Source organism: Schistocerca cancellata, chromosome 4 (genome assembly GCF_023864275.1).
Source record: "Schistocerca cancellata isolate TAMUIC-IGC-003103 chromosome 4, iqSchCanc2.1, whole genome shotgun sequence".
Classification (NCBI taxonomy): domain Eukaryota; kingdom Metazoa; phylum Arthropoda; class Insecta; order Orthoptera; family Acrididae; genus Schistocerca; species Schistocerca cancellata.
In genome coordinates this window covers 138,118,685-138,134,098 of record NC_064629.1, presented here as the reverse complement: position 1 = coordinate 138,134,098, position 15,414 = coordinate 138,118,685, and the positions used below count along the sequence as shown (strand labels likewise).

The 15,414-nt window shown below is 42.9% G+C and overlaps 1 protein-coding gene across 1 annotated transcript in view; it reads left to right on the top strand.

Moving 5' to 3' along the window:
• The window catches only part of LOC126183926 (paired amphipathic helix protein Sin3b-like), a 280,872-nt gene that overhangs the window by 218,322 nt on the left and 47,136 nt on the right, over positions 1-15,414 (top strand). Inside the window, exon 18 of the mRNA XM_049926273.1 lies at positions 7,172-7,341. Within this exon, the coding sequence (XP_049782230.1) occupies positions 7,172-7,341 (170 nt within the window). The remainder of the gene's footprint in view (positions 1-7,171; positions 7,342-15,414) is intronic.

Here is a 15,414-nt window from a genome sequence, read left to right as displayed (position 1 = left end):
AGCTATTTCTTACCTTTATTGGCCACTGAGATGTAAGTTCCAGCTCCACATATTTTACATTCTGCTTCAAATCCAGTTGTCCCTTTCTTGAAGGCAGGATATTTGTAAGCAAGAACTTCTGAGAATATACACTTGTGTTTAGGCCTTGCCAGATATTTTATAAAACTCACTCGGTGACAATAAACAGCAAATCACAATCACACATGAGTACTGAGCACATAACATGAAACCTTTAATGCCAAGCTGACATGATGTGAGTCCGGAACTGAAAATATGGGACAGAAATTTTAAATAATCTCTATGTGCACACTCTTGTGGGTCGATCCACAATCAGTAGTGAAAAATTGATGATCCTGCTGCCGTCTGTGGATAAGTTATTTAAGAAAAGAGTAGTAAAATGGGAATAATTGCAAATATAATTTTATTATACTCAACTTTGTGAAAAAGGAGGACAATTTAAAAAAATCCACCCAGACTCTGGACAAAGAGATAAAAAGGAGGATGTGATCAGATTTATCCAGTCATCTGATCATCCACTGCTGCCTTTTTTTCCCTCTCTTGCAATGATAAACTATTAATTATAAAATTTAAATATATTTAAACAGTTCAGCTTATATACATAAAATTAATATATTCAGTTTAGTTATGATTACTTTAATGGAAATATTCAAACAATTAATTTAAATAATTGGGTGAAGTTTTGAATGAAAGTAAAATTTCTGAAAATTCTAGCAATTAATTACTGCTTTTTATGTATTATTATTATTATTATTATTAGTCAAACTACATTTTTTAGGGTGATAATCATCAAAGAGACATTTAAAACATAGACATTTGTCACACCATGCGCATTTTATGAAAGCATTTTCTGAGCAAAAATATTTTTCCGAAATACATTTCACTGGAAAGCATGCTATATTCATGTTTTAAATGAAGGCCTTTACTCTGTCAATTTTCATTCTTACCAAGTATTTCGAATCATTGGAGTGAAAACAAGAGCACTGAATTGATGCTGCACGATTGACTGTATTTTAATTACATCTTCTAATGAAGATAATTATCACTTTTGTTGTAGCAATTGTGGAGCACTTCGTAGTCTTTTAATTAGATTTTTGACTTGGCAATAAAAATATACATTACAGGTTTGAGCAAAAGGAGTACATCTGGTTGGAATGATCATCAAAGTACATGTTACTTTTCCTTCCTCATGTCTTACCATAAAGTGTCAAATCTACTTGGCCTCCCCATGAATCCACCAATAGAAGGAATTTATGGCAGTCAACTTAAGATTTTAACGTTTTTTTTTTTTTTTTCCAAGAATTTAGCATAAGGTTCTTTAGTTAGCTTGATGACGTGGGGTAGTAATCAAGAATGGCAACATTCTTATATTCATCTTCTAATTTCTTGATGGTACCAGCAATTCAAGGACCAAATTTATATGCAGGCTCTTGCACACAAGGGGTAACAGTTTCCTTGGAGTGGTTAAATTATATGACACTGTGTAAGAGTAAATTGTTGTGGAGAAATTGAATTTTTTCACCAAACAGTCTTTGCACCCTTGTAATCCAGTGTCTCGTTATACATTGATTCTACTGGCATCCAGTCTGGTCAGTCTTAATTATGTAAATGAGGTTGGAGCTTAACATTATGTGTCTCATCTGTAGTCAGAACTTCTGTGCTGCTTCCACTATTTCTTCCAAAGTTGCAATCTTGTTCTTGCTGGTGAATTTGGTGATGGTACACTGTCTTATTGAATGTCCACATTTGAAACTTTTTATCTGGTTATCACTAGTAGTAAACTGAAATTTTTCTGACAAGTATGGGAATGCGACGAACATTGCTGATTGTCGTAATATTCTCTTCGTCACTTGTTCATAACAGCCTAATGCCTCCTAAAATATTTCCAATATTTTGGAGTTAATGATTGCAATTTTGTCATTTCTAGTGCTACCTTGTTCTATTTCTTTCTTCCAAGTTTGAAGATTTTTTTTTTTGGCCCCCTGAAGATTGGAAATTGTTATTTTAATTATGGAAACTTTCATTTTGGACAATCATCTCAAAAATTGATGAGTTAATTTTTATCAGACAAAGATACTAAAGTACAAGAGGAATATTCAGTAGGGTTGTAGTCATCATCATCCATGTCTGTATTTGAAGAACAAACCTTTTACAGATAAAATAGGACTGTAGATAGTAAAAGCGTGCATGAGCAGAGAGAGAGAGAGAGAGAGAGAGAGAGAGAGAGAGAGAGAGAGAGAGAGAGAGAGAGAGAGAGAGAGAGAGAGAGAGAGAATCCACAAACCTCTTCATAAAGATTTTGGTTGTCAGGCTTGTTGTTTAATATCAAATTTTTATCAGTTACTATGAAATTATTGTTTCTAATTTCAATAACATGCTCTGCAATTGCTTTACACATAGCTTTTGATACAGGACCCACACACAGAGGCAAGAGGATTTTCTTTATAAATTGATGAAGCATAATGAAGAGAACTGGTCAATTAAAGGAAAAAAAAATCTTCATCATTAGTTGTAGTTTTGATCTTTTCATCAATCACTTCACTGGTAGAAAATTCTTGTTGGGTTTCCATTTTCCCATAAAGTAATAAGTGTTTATGGAAAATCGCCGCAGATGCATAGCGAGACATTGTTCACATCTGTAAAGGCCATTACAAATTGTCAGAAAATTGTTGGAATCACAGAAATGTCTTGTTTAAAACAATTCCTATTTAAATATATCAATTAATTAAATTAAAGTAATTGTAACTAAACTGAATATATTAATTTTATGTATATGAATTGAACTGTTTAAACAATGGAAAGTCCAGGTTGGAATATCAACAATGTTATGAAAAGAATAGATTGCTGCTCACCATAAAGACAATGCATTGAGTTGTGGACAGGCAAAATGCAAAGACTGTTACACATTGAGCTCTCAGCCAAAGCCTTCTTCAGAAAGGAAAGGAAAAACACACATGAAGGGGGAGGGGGGGGAGGAGAAGAGGAGGGATAGCAGGATATAGGTAGGTGGAGAGAAGTGCGTCTTGCCTGGTAGAGCATGCAGGGACTAGATGACTAGATGGTGGCAAGACAACACTGCCAGGCACAGTGTTGTGAGGCTGTGAGGGAGGGAAAATGGGGGGGGGGGGGGGGGCAGAAAAGGAGAGTAGTAGAGAACGGGAAAAGACTGGTGGCACATTCACAAAGAGCAGTGAACAATGGGGAGTGAGGCAACGTGAATTATGAGGAGCTGATAGGACATAGAGGGCAGAAACTGTTGGGTGGTGGGTGTGGGGCAGTAGGTTACTGTGGGTTATCGCTGGGACGATTTCGGGAGTGTAGAATGTGTTGTAAAGTAACTCCCATCCACCCTCTTCAGATAAGCTGGTGGTAGAGGGGAAGATCCAAATGGCCTGAATTGTGAAGCAACCATTGAAATCAGACTTGTTATGCTCAGCCTGCATATATGTTGTGTCACACGGTGGTCCAGTTTGCTCTTGGTCACGGTTTGGCAGTGGCCACTCATCCTGGTGGACAGCTGGTTGGTAGTAAAACCAATATGAATAGCTGTACAATGATTGCAGCAGAGCTGATATGTGACATGGCTGCCTTCACAGGTGGCCTGGCCTCTGATGATGTAGGATAAACCTGTGACAGGACTGGAATAGGAAGTGCTGGATGGGTAGGTTGGGCAGAGCTTGCACCTGGGTCTTCCACAAGGATATGATCATTGTGACAAGGGGTGGTAATTGGGAGTGGGATAGGGATGGACTAGGATGTTGTGGAGGTTGGGTGGACAATGAAACACCATTTTAGGAATAGTGGGAAGGATCTTTGATAAGATGTCCCTCATTTCAGGCCATAATCAAAGCCCTGACAAAGTATGTGGTCAATTATTCCCATCTGGTGTGCTATTTGGTGACAAACGGGGCACTCCTTTGTTAGCAGATTCTTAGGTGTGGAGGATCGGAGGTGTGCGGTTATATGGTAAAGCTGTTTGCGGACTAGGTCTGGAAGATAGTGCCTGTATTTGAAGGACTTTGTGAGACCTTCAGCACACTGAGCAAGGATGTCACTGTAATTATGCCGTTCTCAAGTGGCCAGACTAGTCCATCATTATGCCATTCCCAATCCTAACCACTTGGCACAGGGATCGTATGCCTGTAGAAGACGCAGGTGAAAGACCTGTCCAATCCACCCAATCAGCACTTCCTATTTGAGTCCTGTCAAATGGTAATCCTACCCCAATAGAGACTGGGCAACCTGTAAAACCGGTCATGCCATATTCCAACTCTGCTGCAATCATTGCACAGTTTTTTATCTTGGTATGTCTATCAACCAGCTGTCCACCAGAATGAAGAGCCACCTCCAACTTGTTGCCAAGAGCAAAGTAGACCACCCTGTGGCACAACCTGCAGCTGAACATAGCGTGCCCTTACAATTCATTCTCTGCTCCCAAAACCATTCCAGCCTCGACCTGTGGTAACCACCCAACAGTTTCTACTCTCTCTGTCCTGTCACCTCCTCCCAATTCTCATCCCCTCACCCTCATTGTGAACTACTCTCTGCCAGCACATGCACCAGTCTCTCCCCCTTCTCTGCTCATCTCCTTATCCACTTCCCCCGCCCGCCATCTTCCCTCCGCCACAATCTCCCAATGTTGTGCCTGGCAGCCTTGTCTTGCCGCCGTCTGGTCCCTGCACTCTATGCTAAGCTGCACTCATTTCTCTCCCCCCACTAGCGCCGTGCTATCTTTCTCCCTCCCCTGCCCACTCTGGACTGCTGCTTCCATTCGAGGCAGTTGCATTCTGGCCAGAGATAGTGGTCATGTGTACAGGAGCGCTCTCTCTCTCTCTCTCTCTCTCTCTCTCTCTCTCTCTCTCTCTCTCTCTCTCTCTGTGTGTGTGTGTGTGTGTGTGTGTGTGTGTGTGTGTGTGTGTGTGTGTGTGTAAGTAAAGGGGGGGGGGGTTGTGCACACACGTTTCCTTTCATTTCAGAAGAAGGCTTTGGCTGAAAGCTTAATGTGTAACAGTCTCTTCATTGTGCCTGTCTACAAGACAACATGCCATCTTTACAGTAAGTAGCAATCTGTCCTTCTCATAGTATAATTGAACTGTTTAAATATATTTAAATTTTATAATTAATAGTTGATCATTGTGAGGAATAAAATAAAAAGGAAAAAAAAGACAGCAGGGAGAATCGAACCGAGCCAGTGGTTTATCAGTCGGGCAGTTGACCATTGTGCCACACTGCAGACTGAACTATTAATGCTCAAAAATCTCTCGTACACTACTCGAAAATTTTTTGAGAACATTTTGTACTTTCCCATGGCCCACTCGTGCGAGATATTCTATCTGCTTAACTCGCACAGTTTGAGCCAAATTTATGAGACTCCTCCCGCGCCCTCTCCTTGTGAGAACTGCGGAGAAGGCTTTGTTTAACTTTATCTCCAGCAACTCCAAGTACAACTATCCCATTAGTAATGCGAAGCTGCAGCATGCTTTATCTGTGGCTATTGATACACCACCAGAACCAAGCAGGGCAACAGTTGTTGCAATACCCAGATCCTGCAACTGAGAAATACATCCTCATGTTTCTAATTGAATTTGGCCTAAAGGACAAATCCTTACACCTATAGTGTTTTTGTCTGGAAATTATGTAGCATTTTAGTGCTGTTCTTTCAGTCACTTAAAAATAAGTGCTTCATCATTGTGTTGAACCATAATCAGAAAAGTTCCATTTATTATAGTGGCCTCTGTATTTTCTCTCTTGTTCTTTGCCATTTCATTACTGGGCAGTAATAGTTATTCTAGGTTCCATCATTATGAACAAGTTAAATTGGAAAGAACACACAGAAAATGTTGTGGGGAAGGCAAACCAAAGACTACGATTTATTGGCAGAACACTTAGAAAATGCAATAGATCTACTAAAGAGAGTGCCTACACCACACTTGTCTGTCCTCTTTTGGAGTGCTGCTGCGTGATGTGTGATCCTTACCAGATGGGGTGAACAGAATACATTGAGAAAGTTCAAAGGAGGACAGCATGTTTTATATTATTGAGAAATAGGAGAGACAGTGTCATTGGCATGATACAGGATTTGGGGTGAACATCGTTAAAACAAAGGCGTTTCTCATTGTGACAGGGTCTTCTCAGGAAATTTCAATCACCAACTTTCCCCTCCAAATGCAAAAATACTTTGCTGATGCCGACCTACATTGGGAGAAATGATCATCATTATAAAATAAGGCAAATCAGAGCTCGCATGGAAAGATATAGGTGTTTATTTTTTCCGTGCACTGTTAGAGAGTGGAATAACAGAGAATTATTGTGAAGATGGTTCAATGAACCCTCTGCCAGGTGCTTAAGTGTGATTTGTGGAGTACCGATGTAGATGTAGATTTAGATTCATAGTGCAACTTATTGTGCACTCTTCTACAACACTGGATTCACATACCAGAGGAAGGGCATTTAAACCCCATCCAGCCAACATAACTTGGGTTTTACATGGTTTCTCTAAAACTGCTCCCAGAAAATGCTGGGATGTTCCCTTCAAATATGTCGTGACCAGATTCCTGTAATTGTCCTCCTCCATTTGAGCTATTGGTCTGTTTCTAATTAGCTTTGTTCTGATATGCCATTAAACCTTATTTTATCATTATTTATCGATTATTCTGTTACTTCTTGGTAGAACAACTCCATATATAAGGTTGAATAACAAGAACACTGATTTTGTTATACTGATTTTTACTTCACACTAGTTTTTTGCTTATTAGTCCATCTTCAGGAAAGAACTGACTTAGAGTCTGAAAGGGACACTAGTTCTAAAACTAGTTTACTTTTTAGATGCTAGTAAGTTGTTTCCTAAAGATGACCTAATAAGTCAAAAATGGGTTTGAAGTAAACAGAAATTGGTACAATGAATACATCCTTTATGAGTCATTTTGAACTACTGCTGTTTGTGCATCACAGTGAAGATAATAGGTAAAAAAAATTTTGTAATATATCTCAATACATCTGTTTAACACTCAAAGCATTTCCTTTATTGATTTTGCTACAACCATGTTGTTCGATGATTGTGAAATATGTGCAGGGGCTCATGTGTATGTGACTTTGTACATGTACTTGTGTTGAATATGATAAACTGAAATTTGGTTTGGTTTATTTTATTCAGGTGAAATTGAGGTAGAAGACTACTATCCAGCCTTCTTGGACATGATAAAAAATGTGTTGGATGGAAATATGGATAACAGCACGTTTGAGGACCATTTACGTGAAATGTTTGGAATCTTTGGTTATCTCTCATTCACAATTGACAAAGTTATTGTATCTGCTGTTAGACAGGTTTGTTATCTTATTTTTATTATTATTTCATCTGCACAAATGTGATAAAAGACTGTGTGTATTGTAGTTATTCTAAAAATTGGGAAGTTTAGTATTTGTTCTCAAATTTGTTGCACTGTAAAAAAATACACTTCATCTGCAGTATGAACTTTCACTCTGCAGCAGAGTATGCACTGATTTGAAACTTCCTGGCAGATTAAAACTGTGTCGGAACTGGGACTCAAACCTGGGACCTTGTCTCTGCAGTGTCCTTTTTTCCAGCAGTGGTAGATGCGCAAGGTATTCAGGAGAGCTTGTGTGAAGTTTGAAGTGCTCAAAGTCCTGATATCCAATGCCTTGCACTTTTTTAAAACCTCATGAGGAAGTATCCACTTCAGGGAGTTTGCCACTCACCAAGTGACTGCTTAATTATGCCATGTGGCCTAAAATGTTTTAAAATTAAGCTGTGATTAAATCAGCCAGCAGACATCCCAGATTATTCCATATTCTCAGCACTTAAATTAAATTGTACAATGCTGTAAATTCAAATGTATCGCTCAAATCTCTTGAGAAAACTATGTATTATTTCACTTATAAGAACACAATTGATGTGAAAAACAAATCCAGTCTTAAATTCATAAGAGAGAATCACTGGCATTTAAAATTATAAGACTTATTTAACAGCTTATGAAATTTCCATTTGTTTGTTTCGCTTTTGGATGCATTTCCCATGTCTGATATGTGTGTGCCAGTCTGTGCAGTCTCATCTCACTTCTTACAAATATTTGCTGATATTGAGACATGACAAAAACAGCCCATTGTGCACTTGGACGTCATAATTTGTGTCCAGATATTTTTATTTAAATTGAGTTTTATTATTGGGATAGTACAGAGAAAAGAAAATAATGATCCCTACAGTAGTGAAAGTATGACTCTAATGTTTGTTAAATGGAAATTTTAGCAGAGTGCAATATTCAGAGACACTGAAGTTCTATTGGTATTGCCTCTACATCCTGCAGTTTTCACTTTCTGCCTATAAGAAAGATTTAGCCACTGGAGAAATAAACACAATAGAACTGCTTCCCTCATGACTGAGTGAGGTAGCTCAGTGGTCAGTGCACTGGACTCGCATTTGAGTAGACTGGTTCAAATCCACATCTGGCCATCTAGATTTGGGTTTTCTGTGATTTCTCTAAACCACGTAAGGCAAATGCCAGGATGGTTATGTAATGTTATTTCAGTTATTAAAATATCCAGTCACACACACACACACACACACACACACACACACACACACAAACAAACACAAACACAAACACAAACACAAACACACACACACACACAGAGAGAGAGAGAGAGAGAGAGAGAGAGAGAGAGAGAGAGAATTTGGCAGTATCAACCCATGTATCAGTATGGCTCTGTAAGCCCTACAGCCTGAATGCATGCACCGATTCAGTTGGGAAGGATGTCATAAAGCCACTGTATCCTCTCCTGAGGCAAGTTGGCCCACAAATGTTGTAAATGCTACTTGATTACCTGAATAATGGCACTGGGACAGAATTGATATCGAAGCTGGTCCCATACTTTCTATAGAGGACAGATCCGCAATGTGTGTGTGTGTGTGTGTGTGTGTGTGTGTGTGTGTGTAGATATGAAATTGACAAGTCTACCTTTATTGAAATGATTATTAGTAAAAGGAAGAATGTCACTATGCCTTATGGTTCAGAATTTGATTTTAGCAGCTACAAAGCTATTGTACATCTAGCTATATTGTTTGAAGAATCTGATTGGTTGTGTTGCCATTGTCATGCATATATTTTAAAGTGTGTTGTTGAAGATCCATTGCAATATTTCTCTTTATCCATATATTGTGAAATGATAACAATATACATAGCCTGACCAAAGAAGTCAAGTACGTAGAGCAAATTGTTGGATGTCAATGTAACTTCATACACATACACACCATTGATGGGCACATAAATGGTTAGATTTGCAATTCTCTGTGACAGGTAGAGCAGACAGTAGAGTGCATTAGTGTTGCTCATGTCTTGTCTTATTAACCAGGCCCGGTTGGTTTTTTAAGGGGTGAACAGTGTCAGGGATGCAGCATACTGGGGTGAAATAGCATTATCAGCAGCCTACATACACTCCTGGAAATTGAAATAAGAACACCGTGAATTCATTGTCCCAGGAAGGGGAAACTTTATTGACACATTCCTGGGGTCAGATACATCACATGATCACACTGACAGAACCACAGGCACATAGACACAGGCAACAGAGCATGCACAATGTCGGCACTAGTACAGTGTATATCCACCTTTCGCAGCAATACAGGCTGCTATTCTCCCATGGAGACGATCGTAGAGATGCTGGATGTAGTCCTGTGGAACGGCTTGCCATGCCATTTCCACCTGGCACCTCAGTTGGACCAGCGTTCGTGCTGGACGTGCAGACCGCGTGAGACGACGCTTCATCCAGTCCCAAACATGCTCAATGGGGGACGGATCCGGAGATCTTGCTGGCCAGGGTATTTGACTTACACCTTCTAGAGCACGTTGGGTGGCACGGGATACATGCGGACGTGCATTGTCCTGTTGGAACAGCAAGTTCCCTTGCCGATCTAGGAATGGTAGAACGATGGGTTCGATGACGGTTTGGATGTACCGTGCACTATTCAGTGTCCCCTTGACGATCACCAGTGGTGTACGGCCAGTGTAGGAGATCGCTCCCCACACCATGATGCTGGGTGTTGGCCCTGTGTGCCTCGGTCGTATGCAGTCCTGATTGTGGCGCCCACCTGCACGGTGCCAAACACGCATACGACCATCATTGGCACCAAGGCAGAAGCGACTCTCATCGCTGAAGACGACACGTCTCCATTCGTCCCTCCATTCACGCCTGTCGCGACACCACTGGAGGCGGGCTGCACGATGTTGGGGCGTGAGCGGAAGACGGCCTAACGGTGTGCGGGACCGTAGCCCAGCTTCATGGAGACGGTTGCGAATGGTCCTCGCCGATACCCCAGGAGCAACAGTGTCCCTAATTTGCTGGGAAGTGGCGGTGCGGTCCCCTACGGCACTGCATAGGATCCTACGGTCTTCTACATCTACATCTACATCTACATCCATACTCCGCAAGCCACCTGACGGTGTGTGGCGGAGGGTACCTTGAGTACCTCTATCGGTTCTCCCTTCTATTCCAGTTTCTTATTGTTCGTGGAAAGAAAGATTGTCGGTATGCCTCTGTGTGGGCTCTAATCTCTCTGATTTTATCCTCATGGTCTCTTCGCGAGATATACGTAGGAGGGAGCAATATACTGCTTGACTCTTCGGTGAAGGTATGTTCTCGAAACTTTGACAAAAGCCCGTACCGAGCTACTGAGCGTCTCTCCTGCAGAGTCTTCCACTGGAGTTTATCTATCATCTCCGTAACGCTTTCGCGATTACTAAATGATCCTGTAACGAAGCGCGCTGCTCTCCGTTGGATCTTCTCTATGTCTTGTATCAACCCTATCTGGTACGGATCCCACACTGCTGAGCAGTATTCAAGCAGTGGGCGAACAAGCGTACTGTAACCTACTTCCTTTGTTTTCGGATTGCATTTCCTTAGGATTCTTCCAATGAATCTCAGTCTGGCATCTGCTTTACCGACGATCAACATTATATGATCATTCCATTTTAAATCACTCCTAATGCGTACTCCCAGATAATTTATGGTATTAACTGCTTCCAGTTGCTGACCTGCTATTTTGTAGCTAAATGATAAAGGATCTATCTTTCTGTGTATCCGCAGCACATTACACTTGTCTACATTGAGATTCAGTTGCCATTCCCTGCACCATGCGTCAATTCGCTGCAGATCCTCCTGCATTTCAGTACAATTTTCCATTGTTACAACCTCTCGATACACCACAGCATCATCTGCAAAAAGCCTCAGTGAACTTCCGATGTCATCCACCAGGTCATTTATGTATATTGTGAATAGCAACGGTCCTATGACACTCCCCTGCGGCACACCTGAAATTACTCTTACTTCGGAAGACTTCTCTCCATTGAGAATAACATGCTGCGTCCTGTTATCTAGGAACTCCTCAATCCAATCACACAATTGGTCTGATAGTCCATATGCTCTTACTTTGTTCAATAACCGACTGTGGGGAACTGTATCGAACGCCTTGCGGAAGTCAAGAAACACGGCATCTACCTGTGAACCCGTGTCTATGGCCCTCTGAGTCTCGTGGACGAATAGCGCGAGCTGGGTTTCACATGACCGTCTTTTTCGAAACCCATGCTGAGTCCTACAGAGTAGATTTCTAGTCTCCAGAAAAGTCATTATACTCGAACACAATACGTGTTCCAAAATTCTACAACTGATCGACGTTAGAGATATAGGTCTATAGTTCTGCACATCTGTTCGACGTCCCTTCTTGAAAACGGGGATGACCTGTGCCCTTTTCCAATCCTTTGGAACGCTACGCTCTTCTAGAGACCTACGGTACACCGCTGCAAGAAGGGGGGCAAGTTCCTTCGCGTACTCTGTGTAAAATTGAACTGGCGTGCATCCGTGCATCGCTGCGGTCCGGTCCCAGGTCGACGGGCATGTGCACCTTCCGCCGACCACTGGCGACAACATCGATGTACTGTGGAGACCTCACGCCCCACGTGTTGAGCAATTCGGCGGTACGTCCACCCGGCCTCCCGCATGCCCACTATACGCCCTCGCTCTAAGTCCGTCAACTGCACATACGGTTCACGTCCACGCTGTCGCGGCATGCTACCAGTGTTAAAGACTGCGATGGAGCTCCGTATGCCACGGCAAACTGGCTGACACTGACGGCGGCGGTGCACAAATGCTGCGCAGCTAGCGCCATTCGACGGCCAACACCGCGGTTCCTTGTGTGTCCGCTGTGCCGTGCGTGTGATCATTGCTTGTACAGCCCTCTCGCAGTGTCCGGAGCAAGTATGGTGGGTCTGACACACCGGTGTCAATGTGTTCTTTTTTCCATTTCCAGGAGTGTAGTTCAAAAGGGACCTCATTGTGGCTCTTCATTTAGCCAGTTAGTTGAATTGAGCAATATTCAGATTTGTGGTGCATTTGGATATGACAGTGGCGCAATGTTGGACAGCACAGGTAAGCGAGGCCAGACATATTCGTCATTAAGGTGTTCTGGTGTACCACATCTGACCACTGCAAGGGAGGATCACTATATTGTGCACCAAGCACATCATAATCCTTTCATATCTGTCTCTGCCATTGGAGAACAAGCAATAGATTCCCAGCACCATTCTGTGTCATCCTGCTCCATTGGTCAGGGACTGCTAATGAATGGCATCACATTGTGATCAGCAGTGAATTGCATTTCTATCCTAGCCCAGATGGCCATTGTCCATCATTACAGTGGTGACTTGGGGAGAGGTCCCATTCTTCCAGTGATCAGGAAAAGCACAGTGATGTTACTCTCGGCGTCACCATGCAACTGACAGTAACTGAGGGAACTCTGACAGCACAACGGTATGTCATGTACATCCTGCATCCTCATGTGTTACATCTCATGCATGATACTATTTGTCAACAGGACAATGCACATCTACACATGACAAGTCTCTATGAACTGTATGAATGATTTGAGATATTCCTGTGGCTGGCAAGAGCCCCAGATCTGTCCTCTATAGAAAGTGTGGGACCAGGTTGGATATCCACTCTGGGCCAGCTTGCCTCAGCAGAGGATACAATGGCTTTATGACATCCTTCCCAACTGAATCGGTGCATGCATCCAGGCTGTAGCGTTTACAGAGCCATACTGATAAATGGGTTGATACTGCTAAGTTCTGTGTGTGTTTGACCAGATATTTTAATAACTGAAATAACATCATATAACCTCTCCAGCCACGAAGTTTCATTTTGTTTCCTCCACTCCTTCTGAATACTTCATTTTTTTGTCAGGTAGTGTACATGACATTTAGCACTTGATGGATGGCACATAAGCTGTGATGGAATTCCAGGATTCATTTTTTTCTGAAATTGCTGTAAATCTGGGCTAGGCGTAAGAATTGATTCATAATTTGTCCCATGGAGGACTGGAAAGGTGATAATAGTGATAACCATTGAGGAGATGTATTATATTTTGTTCTCACATAAACTCATGTAATTAATTGTCAGAGCCCATAAAAAAGTAACTGTAAGAAAGGTAACAAGCTGCTCCACCATTCAGAAGACCAAAGGCATCTTTGCCTTTGATACCAAGTCTTTATCATTCACCAGTCATTACTGGGCAGATTGCATCACTCCTACAATTCAGGAATATATACATTTGGTAATATGCTTGAAACAAATTGGAATAAACAGTAATGAAACAAGTAAGGTTTGTATATACAATTTAAATTGAACAAATATATTTAACAGTTTACTAAGTTAAATTAAGAATAATAAAATTGATCATAATGAGGTTGGACTATCAGGTTTACCTACACACTCTAACCCGTTTCACACATCCACCCCATACCATCAGTGTAAAAAAATCCATTAGCTGTATACATTGGTTACAGTCTTATAGTATTCTGAATTTTTGTTCTGAACTTTTCCTATGACAGGAAGAGTACTACTGTTAGAACTTCATGTTTAACACATATTTCGGAACGACACAACAACACGTATAAGTCACAGAGTAAGTTGACAAGTAAGACATGTGTATACGTTAGCATTCGAATGAGCACTGAGTCCCAGTCTAGCGGCCGCTGCTCGGTTGGCCGCTTAGGTGGCGCAGCTGCTGCATGGCTGGCAGACAGCGCCGCACGTAGAGGACGCGCGTAATTGCGCTGCGGCACTTTGAATGATCGGCGAGTCACAACACTTTTCCCCCCTTTGAAATTGCTGCACTGGTCTTGATGGAAGTGTCCTGGAGATGGCTAACGTCCATAGGCGTTGTTTGACTCGCCGTAAAGTCTCGAGGAGGAGGCTTCCCGTACGGACGGAAGTGTCCCCGATGATAACGGGTCGAGATGACAGGAAACGTAGGGGTCGAATCTGCTGGGGCCCCATACACCAATCTGCCCGTTGCAGCAAGTCCAGTTGATATGACAGGAGACATGGGCGATGTGTCGGCGTCCATTGGAGGAGGAGGCGAGTAGATTTGCTCTGACAGAGGATGCTCCTCCGGTTCCTGCATGGGCATGTCTCCTGGTGGCGTCCGTTCTGATGCTGGCATCGCGATGACGGTGAGAGGGCTGCGTCGTGAGTATTGAGAGATGCCAAGATCCCGAGCGTCAGGTAGAGCCAAAGGTGGTGTGGCGGCATTCGGAACAGGCGTTGCTGGCACCCGAGGCGGAAGCTGGTCTGAATGACGCACTGCAACACCCGTGTCCGTCTGGATTTCATACAGGCGTCTGCCACGGTGTCTTAAGATGTGGCCCGGGCTCCATTTTGGCCGCCTGCCATATCCCCGTACCCAGACGAGGTCGTCGGCAGTGAACCGGCCAAGTGAAGGCACCTGCGGCCGTGAGGTGGGAGGCTGCAGAAGATGAAGTAGCGCGCGGGGCTGTCGGCCATGTAGGAGCTCAGCCGGGCTGTGGTCGCCCATGGGGGTGAAACGGTAAGATGCCAGAAACTGGAGAAGCGCATCATCAGCAGCAGAAGAAGTCAGAAGTTTCCGCATCTGAGCCTTAAATGTGCGGACCAGTCGTTCAGCCTCACCGTTGGATTGTGGATGGAACAGCGGGGCCGTGGCATGCATAACGCCGTGACGAGCACAAAAATCCGCAAATGCGGAAGAGGCAAATTGCGGACCATTATCAGAAGCAAGAGTAGAGGGGAGGCCTTCCAAAGAAAAAATGCAGGCGAGAGCACTGGTGGTTGCCGTGGTGGTAGGTGACGTGCAACGGACAATGAAAGGAAAGTTAGAGTAGGCGTCAATTACGAGGAGCCAATAAGTACCTAAAAAGGGTCCCGCAAAGTCAGCATGAATGCGCTCCCAGGGCTTCTCAGGCGAAGGCCACGGTGACAAAGATGACTTCGGGGCAGCGGCCTGTGATGCACAAGGGCCGCAGGCAGCGACCATGTGTGCTATTTCAGAGTCGATGCCAGGCCAGTACACGT